Genomic DNA, 14,197 nt, shown 5'->3' with positions numbered 1-14,197 from the left:
GCCTTTTTGCTGTGTCCTCACAGGGTGGAAAGAGAGGGATCTCCTACATCGCTTCTTATAAGGGCATGAATCCCATCATGAGGACTGCATTCTCATGATCTAATTACCTCCCAAAAGCTCATCTCCAAGTGCTATTACATTGGGAGCTAAGGCTTCCACATATGAACACCAACATTCAGTCCATAACATACCCAACAGCCTAATAGGTATCCCTACTTGACTGTTACACAGACTCTTACAATGTCAACAGGTTTAAAACTGAACTCATCTTCTTACCTGCAATCCTGCTTCTCCTGGATTTTTCCTATAGGATGCCATTCTCCATTCAGTCACCTGAATCAGATATTTTAAAACTCATCCTGCACATATCCCCACCCCCGCCCCCACCACAGACAAGCAAACCCTGTGCTTTCTGCCCCCTGACGATCCTTCAAATCCATCTCTTCTCCATGTTATCGCCATTGTCTTCACTCAAGCCCTCATATTTTCCACCTAGAGTATCACTTTCTCTCATTGCTGCTGGATCTATCCTCCATACTATATCTAGAGTGAAATTTTGAAGGATGAAAATGTTTTGGTATTACTTGCTTTCAGTCCCTCAAGATAAAATGCTGACTCGTCCTGGTCAGGTCCCTCCCTACGGGACCACTTGCATTGCCTGACATGCCGTGGACTTCCTGCCTCTGTGCCTCTCTGCCCCTGCCCCCGCACCCGGCCAAACCTGACAAATTTTCTGATTCCGCCTGGGCTTCTGGCGAGGCCCTGTCCAAACCCTCTGTGTCTGGGGCTTCTTAGTTCTTGTTATTAGGATCTCCAGGGATGGGAAGTAGATAAGCAGCCTTCTCCTGCAGCCTGTTCTCCTGTTTTGCTACCCTGTCACTACATTACTTACTTTGTCAGTATTTATGGAACACTTTCTCTGTGCCAGAGAAACATTTTTAGGAAACATGAATGAGACACAGCCTGGCCTCAAGTCTGTAAGGGAAGACTGATGGCCAGGCACATCCAATATCATGTGCTAAGTGCACAGAGCACTGCAGTAGCCCAGCTTCTCCTGATCACTGATAGAAATTTCACCCTGCTTTTTCCTGTACAGGCATGGAGAACCAAACGCTTAGTTCCCAGCACCACCCACCTACCGACCCTCTATCTCTCAGGCTAAGCACCCAGCCATCAAGACGGTCACTTCCAGGTGCAGGGTGTGGTAGAAATCAGGCTGCTCCCTGTGCTCCCCGCCTACTGGCTGACCAAGGGGCAGAAGAGCTTCCCCTTCCCTGCCCCCACTAGCTGCAGTCAGAACCATCTTTTCTGTTAAACACCTTTGCAGCCCTCCACAGGACTGTCTCCTCAGCTCCTGGAGTAGCCAGGAAGAAAACCAAGCCCACTGTTTACTTTCTAAATGCCAGGCTTGTTTCCCTTGATGACTTGTGTAGGTTTGCATAGGAAAACTTCTTAGAACAATTTGTTCTACAAGGCAAGCACTCAAATGGCCAAGGCCTGGTTGCCTGGGCTAGCTTCAGCACTGGAGCATCAGCTCTGTGTCTCCTGCTTTACATCCACCTGTTCCATTTTATAATTGGTGCGTGGTCTCTGAAAACTCATGAGAAATCTTATTTAAAGACGGCAGTAATTAACCTAATTGCAAATATAGAAAATGAAAATATTTCCTATGAAATGCCCAGGAGTTGTCAGATGTTTTTACAGAATCCCAGAAATAGGATCAAGGAAGGAAGATAAGTAAGAAACAGCAGGGCTTTCATACATTGGTATTAAGCAGTATGCTGTGCCTGTGGTTAAATATTAAGTAAAGACATGGCCATTGTCTTCAGTGGAAAGGAAGAAATGTGGGAAGTAGAAAAATTAGATAAGGAAGCATGGAAAAGCAGCCACCCCATCTCTCTCCTCCTCCCCGTGCCACTTCCTGCAGCCCTCTTCCTGGCTTCTGCTGTTGGTGAGAGGATCAGGCTCTGAGGGCTGGGAGATTGATGCTGTGTTAAAATGCAGCCTCACATCTCCCTGCCTTATTCTTCAGTCATGGAACCCTACCTGTCCATCTAACTGAGCCTCTAATTCTGTAGTTAAAGAAACAGGGCCCAGAGAGTGAGGTGATTTGCTTCTTGTCCAGCAGTTTATTGGAGGCCCAACCTCCTCATTTCTGGACCCCCGGGCCAGAGCCCTTTCCCTTGACTGCTTCCGTTCCTGAGCTGCGATGACATGGAGATGATCAGCATCCCCTTCTTCCAGTGTACCTTGTCAATATATTCCTGTGAACCTGGCAAAACTTTTACATCCAGGCTTGAGGAAGTATTGCCTTTTTTTCTGGACTTTGAAAAGATACTAAGATGAGAACATCTTACTGGGCTGGAAATGCACTTTAACGTACTTGTGTGAAAAGATGTGTGAAAATGTTACAAAGCCAGTGGCATCCCTAGGCTCAACATGCCTGAAAGCTAAAGTATTAGGAAAGGAGGACTTTGTTCTTGGTGTTTTCATTCTCTTCCCTCCCTCCCGTGTTGTCCCTGCAGGCCGCCAGCTCACTGGAGCCGAGAGGGCCTCCACGGCCACTGCAGAGGAGACTGACATCGACGCGGTGGAGGTCCCACTTCCAGGGAATGATGTCCTGGAATTCAGCCGAGGTGTGACTGATCTAGATGCTGTAGGGAAGGAAGGAGGCTCTCACACAGGCTCCAAGGTAGGCAAGAGATGGCCCATCTGTGTGATCTGCACACGTGTGCCCTCAGGTCATCAGTCGCTTCCTAGCCCCTGCCAGCTCAGCTTCCGAGTGAGGCACTCCATGGCACAGTGGCGGTGCCAGAGCACGCTTCACTGCCTTTCAGAGGGTCTGACTTCCAGAGGGTCTGAACACTAGATGCTGCTGCAGGCCAGGATGCTGTGGAGCTGATTCCTGACACACATCGCCCTCCCCAAATCCCACCAATATTTGGTCTCCTACTCCCTGGCACCCTCTTCCCTTAACAGCGTCTCATCTTTGCACAGTATTTTGCAAGGCTCACTCTGGCACACACACACACAGACTCCCCTGTGACTTAGCTAGTAGAGCAAAGTCAGTTTGGGCCCACTCTGCCTGCAGTAGCGGTGGTATACCTTTGGTAATTCCTGTGGATAGCACTTTGGAGTCTGGAAGTTGGCCCACTGGATGTTAGAAACTGAGAGACCACCTTAGTCTTCATCAGCTCTAACCTAACATCATATAGGTGAGATGACTGTGGCATCTGGGGGTTCCTAATGTGATCCAATTAAGAAACTAAGAACTTGAGATCAAATTCCAACCTGAAGCCAAACCTAATTAAAAATGTTTTAAACCCAGAAGCAAAATTACTGACCAATAGCTCTACCCTTAGATTCCCAGGCAGTTTATATCATGGCACCTCTCTCTCTTTAACATTCATATCTTATCTCACATGGAGGTTTGGAGGGCAGTTCAGTTCTAAACTAGCTGCCTGACGTTTCCTTTGGAACCAGTTTGTCCTCTACAAGTGGAAACAGCCCTGTGTCACTGGGGGCCTTCCTTGTGTATGTCTGAAGAAGTCCCCACAGTGGAACTGCCGGAAACAAAATGTCTTTCCCTGCCATGGAATTCTATGAATCGTAGAAGCCATCTTGGTAAAAATGTCCACAGGAGAGGAAGACAGAAGGAAAGGAGGGAAGGACACAGGAACTTCTTTCATCTAAGAGGATCTCTCCAGATCATTATATATTTTAGGAACCAAACTTCTTTGCCGATGGTTCTCACCAGAGGCAGTGGAGGGCAGGAGGTAGCCCCCTCACATGGCCCCTTCCTCCAGGACCCAACTCCACACTTCTCCCAACAAGGGAGAAGGAACATCTCAGACCCTGGAGGAGGGAGCCCTAAGGACACAGCAGAGTAGAGGATTGAAGCTGTCTCCTTCCTGTTATCATGGTAGGGTGGACGGAAGCTACGTTTTCCTAAAATAGATTCTTCTAAGTCTAGAACCTCAAGGAACTCAGTGACAGGGTATCACTGGAAGTGGTGGGCAAGAGATGGAGCAGTATCAGCTATCAGTCTCCCATCGGGGTCAGTTACCGAGGTGTTCCCCTAGTCCCCCTACAATTTTCTGACTGTGTGGTATCAGCCCAGGCAGCTACACCATTTCCTTTCTGTGCCTCTACTCCCATTTCCATTGAAGATATAGTGCTGTCAGCTCATGGGTTGTAAGTGTGCCAATTTGCTCCTCCTGAGTGCATGCCAAAGAGAGGGAGGCCCCTCAAGATGGCTCCTGCCACATGTCATGTCCTGTCTTCTTCTCCTCCAGGTTTCGCACCCCCAGGAGCCCATGCTGACAGCCTCACCCAGGATGCTGCTCCCTTCTTCTTCCTCGAAGCCTCCAGGACTGGGCACAGAGACACCGCTGTCCACTCACCACCAGATGCAGCTCCTCCAGCAGCTCCTCCAGCAGCAGCAGCAGCAGACACAAGTGGCTGTGGCCCAGGTTCTCCTCAGCCTCCTCCCTACTTCGCAGGCTCCACTCTCATGGGCTTGATGCACCTTCCCTAGCAAGGGGCTCAGGGCAGATTTAAAATCTAGGGAGTCATAAGGAATCGCTCATGCTATTGGATCATTGCTTGTTCGGGAGTGGGGGCAGCGGGAGGGGGATAGATGGGGGATGCAGTTGAAATGGAGAGGCACATTTTGGTTTCCCATGTATCCCCTGCTCTGAGCTGGGCTTGGCTGGCTTGGCTGAATGTTGTTAATGACTTGAACTGACCAAGGGAAAAGATGCACACAATTCCACCCTTCCTTTCCTGCCTTACTTTCCTGATGTTTGGGGTGGAAAGTGATGCCTTTGGAGTCAGAACAGTTGTGGCTTTATGATACCACTCTTAAAACAGCTTAAAGTATGAATTTGTGCCAAACACTGTTGTAAAAAGATTACTACCCTAGCATCCCAGTCTCCGTGTCTGTAACAGGTTTCCCAGCCTTCTTTACGATCTACTTATTCCAGGCAGTATTTGATTGGAATTCATTATTGTAGGATTTAACTTACAGGAATTTAGGTGTATTATTTGAGCCATAATGAAAAGAATTGGCTTAGATCTCAGAATCAAGGTGGTGTTTGTACCCCAAAAAACTTGTTCAGGGGCTGCTACATTGTAGGGGAGGGTGAGCTGATTTCCCTTGCTGCTTTCAGCAGGGATTCCTCTTGTTTGCTTTCTATAGAGGGCGCTGTAGTCCACATCTTTCTTGGGAAGTCTGAGCTCCCTCTCTACCACCGGCACTCAGGGAATGGTGAAGACATTCATTCATACCCAAGACTGAATCCTGAGGCGAGAGGCAGGGTCAGGGCCTGATGAGTGCATGAAGATCTTAGGAGAGGGGGCAGTTGGGGCTTGGGAGAATTAGTAAAGGATCTGGAAAGGCAGCCTGCATCAACATTCTAAATCTGCTTGACCAGAGTGTTGACCACTTAGGTTTTCTGCATTCTAGAATGGCGGGGAGCAGACTTCTCCAGGGAGCACTTATTGCTCTCTGTTATGTCTTCTGCTTACTCTTGTCCTGGCTCTTGAGTGGACTGAATCATCCAGCCAGAGATATCCTTTCCACCTTTCCACCTTGAGGAGGCATCCGGCGTCCTGGCCATAACAGGATCTGCTATGACTCAGGGTTTGAAGAAGACCTTCTTGTAACACGGTCTCTCCTGACCTGGGCCTGAGATGCAAGGCTCATGGATGACTTTTGCAGCCAGGTTTCAGGAGAGTAGAGTCAATGGGACACAGCTCTCAAGTTATTGGAGTCTTTTTAAAAAGTCTTACCATGAAACAAAAGGATATCTCGTGATGCTAGGAGGATTTGCAGGTGTTCCCAAAACAGCAACAGAGAGGGGGAATGTCATTAATGACTTCTTATATTTGGAGAAAAAAAATCATTTCTCTTTGTCAAATAAAAGAATCCATCTCCTGTAGTTAATGATGGCACAGCAGTCTGAGAATCCCCTCCCTAGTGTGACAGTTGACAGGAGCACAAAGACTAAGCACTGCAGCACGGGTCCATTCTCAGACTCATTTCATTTCCACAAGTTTCCCATTGAATACAGAACATAATACTTTTATTTTGCAGCGTATCAATTGCCAAGTAATTATTATTTATCTAAGAGTGGGCTTGATGCATATTCATGATATGATTTTATCAGGGAGGCATTTGAATTCGAAGTCACTGCTAAGTACTAGAGAGAAACTATTTGCAAATGTGTAATCCACACAATAGTGTTGTGGCGGTGGAAGGAAGCATTCAATCTCCAAAGCAACAAGACATGTAACTTATCACAGGTCTACCACAGTCAGGATGAAACCTTAAGAGTGGTTTTCTGGTATAGAATCAATTGTCAGTCTCCATGGGAAATCCTGCCCTGGCCTTGTTTTAATTGCGTCTCTCCTAGAAGACAATGAATCTAGGGGAAGGAAAAGGTGTGGTATTAGGGATTTGCTTCATGAGCCTCTCTCGGTTCCACATGTCCACAGGCTGAGCACCCTTATCCTCTCACTCACTTGGAATCTGTTGAATATAGTTGCCCTGCTTGACTCTCAATACAAGCAGTGTGGTGATCAAAAGGCCACCATAGTGCGTCTGTGTCCCACATTTGTGAGATGACTTTAGGGAGAGTCTTAGGCTTCCAAAATCATCAGATAGGACAGGATGTTGGGGTCATCTGATAGGTTCTTGAACATGCTCCTGTACCTCTGTCTGCCATGCCCATCTGTCTCTGACTACCTTCCTTCTGTTCGCATCTTGCTTTTGCTGTCCAGGACCACAGCAGGGATATTGTACATTTCAGCTGGCTTTCAGCTCTCCTGTCCTGCAGATGGATTCAGTCCTAAGCTGACCTTCAGTTAGGGGTTTCTCTGCACACTGTTCATTCTTCCACTTTCTTTGTAGTGTTTAATTCAAGGGCTTTTTTATTAGTGTCTATATCCTTGGGTAAAAACAATTACGTAAGATGTAGCTGGATTAATAGGTGGGTCTTCTTGGCATCTTTCACACATTTGAAATAGACCAAGTATAGCAAGCTTGGTTTCTCTACGTGGATGGGGCTGATTTCAGTTTCCAGCACGAGGTCAGCTCTTACTTGTTCTGTCAGACTCTATTGCCACCAAACTGCAAGGCTTCTGTCTGTCTTTATTAAACTACCAGCAGTTCCCAGAATTCCAATGAGTAAAACTGTGACCTCAGCCTTTCAGGTGGGAATAGTTTCCTTCTCTCGGAGAGCATCCAAATCCTCCTATATTGTTCCTGGATAAAAATCTAAGGAAAAAGACAGTTTCTTGCAGACAAGTGTACCCTTGATGTCACTTGTTGCACTATTTATGTCCCCCCCCTCCACCACCCCCATTTCTTCCCACAGACCAGTCTAGTTCTGCTGTTGCCATGGGGACCAGGCTTAGGTTTCCTTCACAGTGTCCTGATTTGGTCTAAGACCGCAAGACCTCTCCCAGCCTCACCCTAAATTGGTTCTGAGCTGGTCTCAAAGGGGCCCGCCCTGACCTTAAAGGTATATGGGCAAAGGGTGGTATTCAACCAACTCTTAAGTATTTCCGGGTTAGACCTCAGTGGGTAAATAGTGAATACCCAAGTCCCTCTGACCACTCTTCCGACCCAGCATGAGGCTTGCCTGGCTGCACTAGCTTCCTGCTTTTAGGTGGACCAGAAGTTCAAGGGTGTGAATGAGAGTATAGCTAAGCCTCGAAGCGAAGCTGGGATGTAGCTGGCACCTGCATGGCCATGGGCTGGGCCGACATAGTCTCAGAACTGATCTGGGCACTGTGGCTGATTGGCAAGTGTTAAGTAGGCCAGGTCTATTCACAGTTTGCCAATTCCCGGCCTTTTTCATGAGGAAAGTGTTAGTACAGTTCAGTATTGCTATTTAAAGATTTCTCCTCTACCTGCTGCCACTTCTGTTTGTTCAGGAACAAGGAATTGGTTATTTATGCTTCGCAATCATGTATGCTGTAGTTAGAGGAACAGTGCTAACAAAACTCCGCATCCCCACCCCAGGCCCTCTATTTAGCATCTGTCCCTGTGGCTTCTCCCAGTCCCCAGCACCCTGGCGTGCACTGCCCAAGTCCCTGCCATGTGCATGCTGAGACAGTGGCGCCTGCCTCTGCTTCTGTGTCCAGTGTGTGGTGGGGCAAATTGCTCTGGTTCTCTCCACTGCCATTTCCATGTGCCTGCTACTCCCTAACTTCAGCCTGGCCCTGCCCTCACTTCTGATGGAGGAGCTGGAGTCCAGGCAAGTAAGCTGGAGAGTGAGGGCGCCAATGGTCTGGTGTGGCTGGGTGGGTTGAGGGTGGGTTTCAGAGTTTGGGAAAGCAGTGTAGAGCTGGAGGGTGCAGGGCTGAACTTTTGTGTGTCATGATGAGGCCAGAGTGCAGAGCTGGACATCTGAGCCCTGGCACTCGGGACATGGCCGTAGTGTCACATCACTCTGTGCCACATCACTGACTTAGTATGTAAGTACAACATTCATTGCCAAAGACAACACAGTTCTGCAAAGGAGACACTAATTTGTACCTTTCCAGAAAGAAATATGGTCTACTTTTACAAAAGGGGCTTAATTCTTTGAAAGAAAAGCGTGCTAAATACAAAAAAAATCCCATCTGGTGGGGAGGAGGTGGTGCTCTCTGCCCCTGTTGTATGAATGGGGAAACAAAGCACAGAGGGCTGTAGCAGACTGCCCAAACCAAGGTTTCACGTAACGCTGCCTCGTTTCAGTGCTTCAAGTTCGAGCCTACATAGTTATAAAACGCTGCGCCTCAAAGTTAAAAGAAGTCCAGGCTATTTTGTCTCAGTGTGGCCTGGTTTGGGCTCTCCTGCAGCACAGCCTGCCACAGCTTGAGGTTTGAGCCTTATGCCCAGTACCACTTTTGACAGCTGCAGAAGCAGAGGGCTCATTAGTGCTGGCTCAGGCAGTAGCAGCAGTGAGTGCTCACATATTCACAGGACTTGAAAATACCTGAAGTAGTGTAACTGGGTTTACAGAGGTAAAACTCTTATTTAATCTGGTACAAGGAGCATTTTCTCATGGCACTTGGTGCCAATGGATCTGCGATGGGAAGCATTTGAGACAAGGGTCTTCTTCTAGGTATTGCTGGTACTCCACCATTGAACTTGGGTACCTGCAAAAAAAGCTTTCAATTTTTTTCCTGGCTTCTGTAAGAGGGGACTTTTCCTTCACCCTCAATTCTAATTCTGACTTCACAATGGGGAACTGAGAGTTTTCTTCAATGAGCCATTAACAAATTGCCTCTAGTACTGACCACAACGTCAACCTGGATGTAGAATTATCAACTGTCTCAGCCTCAAGCCAGTCCTCTCAGTTGACAGATGGAGAAACTGAGGTCCAGAGAGAAGTGAGTTGTCTACAACTGCCTAGGGAGTACCCAACAGACAAGCACTCCAGCTCCTGGTCTGGTGCATTCAAATGGCCTGTCCTGTTGGGATGTTCAGACTGGAAAGCAGGAAACTGACTCTGGGCTGGGCACGGTGGCTCACACCTGTAGTCCCAGCACTTTGGGAGGCCGAGGCAGGTGGATCACTTGAGGTCAGGAGTTAGAGACCAGCCCGGCCAACATGGGGAAACCCCGTCTCTACTAAAAATACAAAAATTAGCTAGGTGTGGTGGCGGGCGCCAGTAATTCCAGCTGTTTGGGAGGATGAGGCAGGAGAATCGCTTGAACCCAGGAGGCAGAGGTTGCAGTGAGCTGAGATCATTCCACTGCACTCCAGCCTGGGTGACAGAGTGAGTCTCAAAAAAAAAAAAAAAAGAAAGAAAGAAAAGAAAAGAAACGAAACTGACTCTGCAGTATGTGTGCAGAGAGCCCTCAATAAGTGCCAGTTAGAGGTATGCAGGATTCTCTACTTTCTTTGTTTATATCCGCTGAAAGACTTTGTTCCACATTTCTCTCTGGTTGGTTTGGTTCCAAAGAAAATGGAAGATGAATAATTTAGTAATTTTATTTGCTCAGTAGGTTCCTTTCGATGACACTCTTTGTTGGGATAAGTAACAGTACTCATAAGTGCAAGATTAAGCTTACCCTTCTCTGAGGCTTATCTGTGGGCTTCCCATAGCAGTTGTCCTGTTCCTTAGAACCAAATAGATTTGGGGGACCCCCAGCTGAAATTTCTCCATGCCTCCCTTTCCAAAGAGGAGAAAACCTTAATAGCCACCCACCATCTGACATCCAGATTACAATATTATTGACATTTCTTTCCCTGTTGAGTGGATATAGGAAGAAACAAACTCAGTTTCTTCCTGCTATACTGTCACAACATACTTCTATGACCAAATGTATGGGGCTTTTTCCCACACACCAAGCAAGCAAGCAGTTCTGCAGAGGACACACAGTGTCCTCTAACTCAGTTTGATTCTGATACTATCTACCTGGAAACAGCATCAGATCCCACAGTTTGAGGGCTCAATCCCACAAGACGTTCCCCCATTTCAGACACCAATCACAAGTAATAGTTTGTCACCTACACCTCTGACCAAGTGGCTATAAATTGGTGTTCCCACTACCCTCTCCTTGGACTCAACTGATTTGCTAGAGCAACTGACAGAACTCAGGAAAATACCTACATTTACTGGTTTATTTTAAAGGATATTATAAGGGATACCAATGAACACCAGATGGAAGAGATGCATAGGGCAGGGTCTGTGGGAAGGGCGGCAGAGCTCCCATGCCCTCCCAACGTGCACCACCCTCCAGGAACCTCCAAATGTTCAGCTGCCCAGCAGCTCCCCAAACCCAGTCCTTTTGAGTTTTTAATGGAGGCTTTATTATGTAGGCATGATTGATTACATCATTGGCCACTGGTGATTAGTTTAACTTTTAGCCCCTCATCTCCTGGAGGTTGGGGCGTGGGACTGAAAAATCCAATCCTCTAATCATACCTTGGTCTGTCCTGTGAGCAGCCCCCATCCCGAAGCTTCCAGGGGTTCCCCAACCACTAATCATCTAATAAGCATACAAAAAACACTCTTACCACTCTGGAGATCTCAAGGGTTTGGGGAGCTATATGTCAGGAAACAGGGATGAAGACCAAACATGTATTTCACTGTATCACACCTGTTCTCACCCCTCCCCAGATCTTCTCTCAATTAATATGAGACGAAAAAATGAGTCTGACTTCTTGACCAAAATATCAGTTCTGTCCTTAGCAGCTTTATGGAGGACAGATTTAGTTTAAATTCCTTAGGCATTATGCCCCTGTGGCTCCACTCAATCAGAAATAGGGTCAACGGCAAGGTCAGGGCCTCCAATCTGGGCAAGAGGGAGGCAGCCACGGTATCCACAAGTGTAATTCTCTGAGTGCTGGTTGCTGGGAGGGGCACACCCTGGGCCAGCAAGTCACTTGGCCAAGGGTGGCCGACTGTGAGGTAGCACTGCCCTTTACTCCCTAAAAAAATGTGAATCTCTTTGGAGCAAACTCCTCTTCAGAAATTTGAGCACTTGTTTTCTGAGCAAGGGAATCAGCTAATGCTTTTGACTCCCCATCCATCTTCCTGCATCCTCGTCCCACCTCTCCTGCCCCCACTCACCTGGCTCTGTCTTTACCCACACCATGGTTTTGGTACAAGAGCACCCTTTTCCCCATAAGCTACATTGGTCCAGGCCATAAAAATTCATTAGTTCCCTTTCTTCAGGGGCCTTCTGAAATGCTCCCTGGAGAACTCTTTATTCACTTCTTTGCACAAGAATCACATATGTGTGAACACTGGTATTGGCCTTCTAACTCAGTTTCTTCAAACCAGGGTCCTGGTCTGGTTGCCCCTGTCTCCTCCCACTGAGTTTTATCTCCACATAAGTATTGCTCACCAAGAACAGAGCTGTTGACACCACTGGGCCTCAAGCATGCTGAATGCATTGCTGCCAACTGCTCTGCCTTAAGAAGGTTGGAAATTGATGAGGGTGCCACAAATTGTTCACCTCAGCCCTTCTGGGCTGGTTGGAGGAGGCCCTCTCATGAATCAGTCAGCAAATGTTTGACCCCTACCAGGTGGTCCTGGTAATATGTGGTATGAATCATGGTCCTAGATGTCTGCCATAGCAAATAAAAAGGGAAGACAGGGAAAGAAGCTGCCGCCTACAGAGTGGCTTGATGACAGCTGCCTCACTAATTTAAAAAGCCATGTGTAGTGCTTCCTATTTCTCACTATGTTTGGGTGAGTGGGAGAGGGAGAAAGATTATATGGGCTTCGTTGTGACACTGTTCTTAGCCAGTGGGTCACTAGATGAGTTTTGGTTTTGTTTTTTAGAAGACGGGATGAGAAAAGAGTGCCCCCTTCCACCTCCAACATGGCATGCCATGCTAGGTGCTGAAGGAGTTCTCTAAGCAGGGATGGAGCACCGTGCGTGTGTGTGTATATATGTGCACGTGTGTGTGTGGCAGGTCTAGGGGGTCGATGGCTCTTTCCTGCCTCTTGCCCTTGGTATGGGTACCTTAGTGATGCGTCATGGCCCTCCCTTAGGACACACAGCTTCACAGTGCCAGTGAACCCACTCCTTTCGGCTCCTCCTCTGGAATGATAAGCCCAGATGCCCATGCTGCCCGTGAAGGGCTTCTTCTTGAACTGAATGTGGAGGGCATCTCTGGTCCCGGCCATCTGCCAGTGACTCTCATGTGCATTCATGTCCCTCTCTTCTCTCTGTCCTGTCTTCTCTGCCGCTGCCTCTTCTCTGCAGGTACACTTGCTGAAGGACCAGTTGGCTGCTGAGGCTGCGGCGCGGCTGGAGGCCCAGGCTCGCGTGCATCAGCTTTTGCTGCAGAACAAGGACATGCTCCAGCACATCTCCCTGCTGGTCAAGCAGGTGCAAGAGCTGGAACTGAAGCTGTCAGGACAGAATGCCAGTAAGCCAGTGCCCTGCCCAGCCCTGCTTCCTCTGTGAAGGCTCTGGAAAGAGTGTCACTTTCCTTAAGTTTTTGGTGGTGCTTTCTTGGACCCCTGACCTGCCCCTATATTCCAGCAGAAAACATAGGCAGCTTTGTTTCCCCATTAGTATACTTAATGAATTACAGAATCACATGCCCAAAGGAGATCTTGGGTGCCTTCTAATCCAGGCCCAGGGCTGGACTTTGAATGTCCCCGGAGTCACTGCTATGTGCTCATCCAGTCTCTATTTGATAGGGGCTCAGGTACTCTGTGTTCTAGGGCAGCCCATTTCTTTCTCAGAGAGCTTTTGCAATCAACAAACAGTATACTCGGCACCTGTTGGGTGTCATGGTCTCTGTGAGCTCTGTGGGAGACAGCAAATTGTTTCTTAATTTACTACTCTGCGCTATGTATTTCAAGACTCTGTCACATAGAAAAAGCTGGGGGCAGTATATCTGTTCAGTGGATAAGGCAGTGGAATCTGGCTGCACTGCTCTGCTGGGCAATAGCAGAGGTTGCCTGGCCCCTGCTTGAGAAGCTGTCTCTACACTCAGTACCCCTGGGCTGGACTGGGCAGCTGTAGATCGCCACACATTTTCACACCTTCCTCTTGAGCCTTTCCATGGGTTGTTTGCATGCTCAGAGTGTGTGTGGGCTGTGGACCAGCAAATACCCATTGATCACATATTGTGCCAGAAACTGTGATAGAATTTTTTGCCTGTGAGCTCATTTAATCCCTGTAGTTCTGCTGCAGAAAAATGGGATGCCATTTTACAGATGAGGTAACAGACTCAGGGAGGTTAAGTAACTAGCTCAAGGTTATAGGCCTAGCAAGGAGCAGAGCCAAGACTCAAACCTAGATCTGATTGCAAAATTTTGTTCCAACTATACCAGTGGTTCCCCCAAACCATCCCATGAGCTCTTTTAAAAATGCATCTTACCTACTGAGATCCTACATCGTTCTGTCTAGGGCTGGTCTGGGAGCCTGTATTTTTAAAGTAGCCCAGAGGTGTGGATTGGAAACCAGTGCCCTTCACCACTCTGGAAGCCTCTCTGGATTTTCCACATTGTTCATTGAAACTCTGCTCTATCCTAATTAATGCTTATTTACATGATTGTACTAACGGTTACCACAGGCTTCTAACATGGTTCTCTCAATTGGTACCTTTTTCCTACCACTAACCCTATTCAAAGCCTTCAGTGGCTACCAGAACCATCATATGGTTCTTATGTCCCCGCCTTTACCACGTCCCAAAGCTCCTCCCCTCCAGCGAGGTGTGTCTGGAGCTATG

At 47.8% G+C, this 14,197-nt stretch overlaps 1 protein-coding gene across 6 annotated transcripts in view; it reads left to right on the top strand.

Annotated features, from left to right (window-relative positions):
- The window catches only part of LOC100983469 (carboxyl-terminal PDZ ligand of neuronal nitric oxide synthase protein), a 312,534-nt gene that overhangs the window by 278,442 nt on the left and 19,895 nt on the right, over nt 1-14,197 (top strand). For 5 of the 6 annotated variants that reach the window (XM_003824560.5, XM_008978235.4, XM_034939235.3 and 2 more), the window contains 3 exons: nt 2,526-2,692; nt 4,296-4,472; nt 12,718-12,883. In XM_003824560.5, coding sequence (XP_003824608.4) covers nt 2,526-2,692; nt 4,296-4,472; nt 12,718-12,883 — 510 coding nt within the window. Of the gene's footprint in view, nt 1-2,525; nt 2,693-4,295; nt 4,473-4,563; nt 8,265-12,717; nt 12,884-14,197 lie in introns of those variants that run through there. The other variant, XM_008978236.4, reaches the window with a different exon arrangement.

This window comes from Pan paniscus, chromosome 1 (assembly GCF_029289425.2).
Source record: "Pan paniscus chromosome 1, NHGRI_mPanPan1-v2.0_pri, whole genome shotgun sequence".
Taxonomy (NCBI): domain Eukaryota; kingdom Metazoa; phylum Chordata; class Mammalia; order Primates; family Hominidae; genus Pan; species Pan paniscus.
Note: the sequence above shows the minus strand (reverse complement) of the source record. Positions and strands in the feature narration are given on the sequence as shown.